At 62.5% G+C, this 2463-nt stretch overlaps 1 protein-coding gene across 1 annotated transcript in view; it reads right to left on the bottom strand.

Annotated features, from left to right (window-relative positions):
• CTDSP1 (CTD small phosphatase 1) overlaps positions 1 to 1202 on the bottom strand; it is a 6296-nt gene extending 5094 nt beyond the window's left edge. The window contains exon 1 of the mRNA XM_029959900.1: positions 1079 to 1202. Within this exon, the coding sequence (XP_029815760.1) occupies positions 1079 to 1202 (124 nt within the window). The remainder of the gene's footprint in view (positions 1 to 1078) is intronic.
• Between the last annotated feature and the right edge of the window lie 1261 nt (positions 1203 to 2463).

Here is a 2463-nt window from a genome sequence, read left to right as displayed (position 1 = left end):
CCGGGCTGGGGCTGCAAACATGGATCCCGGGCGCGGTTTCAAGGAACCCCTTAAAAGGGCAACGACGCGGGGGGGGCCCCTTCGTCGGTACCCGCCCCGCTGGGGAGGAGCGCAGGGGTCCCGCTGAGCCGCGAGTGGAGCGGGTGGTGGGCTGTGGATAGGATCCCTCTCCTTGCGCCGTGGTGGTCGCACGGGGGTCTCCGACACTCCGCTGGGGTTCCTCCACGCTTCCCCGCCCCGACTCAGAATGGAGAGGAGGATCAGTTCTGCTTTCACCCCCATCCAGCTGGCAGCCCTGGGGAAAAGATCCCCCTGCAACTCGCCTCGGCAGATGAGTTTCCCCCGCTTCCGCCTCGCTGGGTGTCTCCTGGAGCAGAGACCCCTGGACTAGTGGCTCCAGGCTGGGGGATCCCCGGCCACCTGTAATGTCGGCTTTTTAACCTAGCAAACAGGTTGTAGAGTTTATTTCCCGGGTTTCGGTGACATCCCCCCGACGACACGTCCCCCATTGCCAGGGCAGGCCAGCGGTAGGAAGCAACAGGTGCTAGGGGGCTGCACCAAAAACCGCGGGTCTTTTCCTATTGTTTCTCTTTTCTCCTGTAATACCCCAATTATTTGGGCAATTAATAAGTCTGTATTATTAATATATATACTTTACTCTGCAATTCTTTTCCTTTTGCTTTTGGAGAACGCAGGGCTGTTCCCAGGCATTCTCCAAAGGCGCCTGCCTCCCAAGCCCCCCAAGTGCGGCATTCTCCAGCCTCAGCCCCCTGCCCACGCAAGCCCTGTGGGGCCCTCCGGGGGCAGCACCGCACCGCTGTGCCCCCCACCCCCGCCCCAGGCAGCGTCCGGCCCTGGGGGGTTTCTAGCCTGTCGCGGTCACTTCCCTCGCCATCTCGATGGCTCTGTCAGCGCTGCCCTGGGGTTACAGCAGGCTGGAAATTTCCCATCTGAAGTCTTTCAAAATCTTTCCATCTCTCCCGCCTGAAGTTTGGGAGCTCCAGGGGCTGCAAGACCTCTTTTCGGCCCGGGACAGATCTGGGGCACTGGCGAGGCAGCGATGCTGGCAGCTGCACACCCCGGGTCCCGCTCTGCCCCGCTCTGCCCCGGGGCTGGGCCGACATGGCACGGTGAGAGCAGCCGCTGGGAACGCGGTCGGGAGGGGACTCGTCCAGCGTGGGGCACAAGGGGACGCAACCCATGCCCACAGGTGACCCAACTGGAAAATGGGGTCTGGCACTGGGAGGTCTCCCACAGAGAACTGGGATGCTGTGGGGCGGACGGGACTCTGTCAATGCAAAACCCGGTCCACACCTGCGGTCCCCACGCTCCCGGCTCCACGTGTCGCATCCCGACACCACGAGCCACGGGAACCTGTGGCAGGGACTGGACTGCTGCTGGGAACCAGGACATCGCATCCTGCCACCTCCTCCACCAGCTCTGACAGCAGGCAGCGCTCATGCCTAAGTTTCAGTGCCCCTCCTGCGCTGGGCAGGGAGGCAGCCGTTTCCCATGCCAGGTGCCCAGCACTGCCCACCTGCTCGGCAGCAGGAAGCAGAAAAAAGAAGCTGTGCTTCTTTCTATTTCGGCCTGATCCGTGTGTTCCTTTATCCCAGGTGGAGCTACACACGATGCCTGCCTCATCCCCAGTGCCTGGCTGGGCTGGGCTGCTGGGGGATGCTGCTCACAGGGGGGACAGCTGCAGAGCCCACACGCTGTCGTCTACAGGACCCCCGTCCCTTTGGCTACAATTTCCTCTTTCCTCTCTGATGAACCTTGACGAACCTTGCGTGTCGTCCAATTAGTGCAATTAGGAAAGTCTCTTGACCAACGTCCCCATCCCGGGGCTGTGGGACAGACTGGGAACAGGGGCCTCATCCTGCACGCTCAGCCCAGGTCAGGAGCAGGCAGAGCCCAGTTGGATTGTTTGGGCTGCAGCCACGGAGCAGAAAAGGCCCAGGCTCCCCCAACCTGGCACTGAAGGACCCCTCTGTGCCACCTCACTGCCCCCAGTCTGGGGTCCCAGATGCTGTCCCCTGTTCTCCCAGCTATCCATGGCTATGGGAGCTCTGCCCCACGGCCAGAGGGCCACAGAGGGGTCCTGGGGTGGGACACCCCCTGCTGAGAGCTGGGTGAAAGCAAGTGCCTCTGGGCTGGGGGCTACCCAGGGCTGAGGGTCCCACCTCGAGAAGAACAAACCCCAGAGGCACAGCCCTACGAACCCCCCTGCTCCTCAAACGAGCCGCGGGGCTGGCCCCTGCACCCGCAGACCCCAGTCATCCTCAGCCTTATGCCCGCTAAGGGCCACCCCGATACCCCCCTGCTTTTGATGGTCTCTCTAGGTCTCCATCTCTGGGCGTATAAATCCCGGGCAAGGGGTGTCTCCTGCAATCACCATGGCTGGGGCAATGGTCCCCACTCCTCCTCCAGTGACTGGATCGGCTGCACCCTTTGAGGCGGGGG

Source organism: Manacus vitellinus, unplaced genomic scaffold (assembly GCF_001715985.3).
Source record: "Manacus vitellinus isolate BGI_N305 unplaced genomic scaffold, ASM171598v3 scaffold_22_pilon, whole genome shotgun sequence".
Lineage (NCBI taxonomy): Eukaryota > Metazoa > Chordata > Aves > Passeriformes > Pipridae > Manacus > Manacus vitellinus.
Note: the sequence above shows the minus strand (reverse complement) of the source record. Positions and strands in the feature narration are given on the sequence as shown.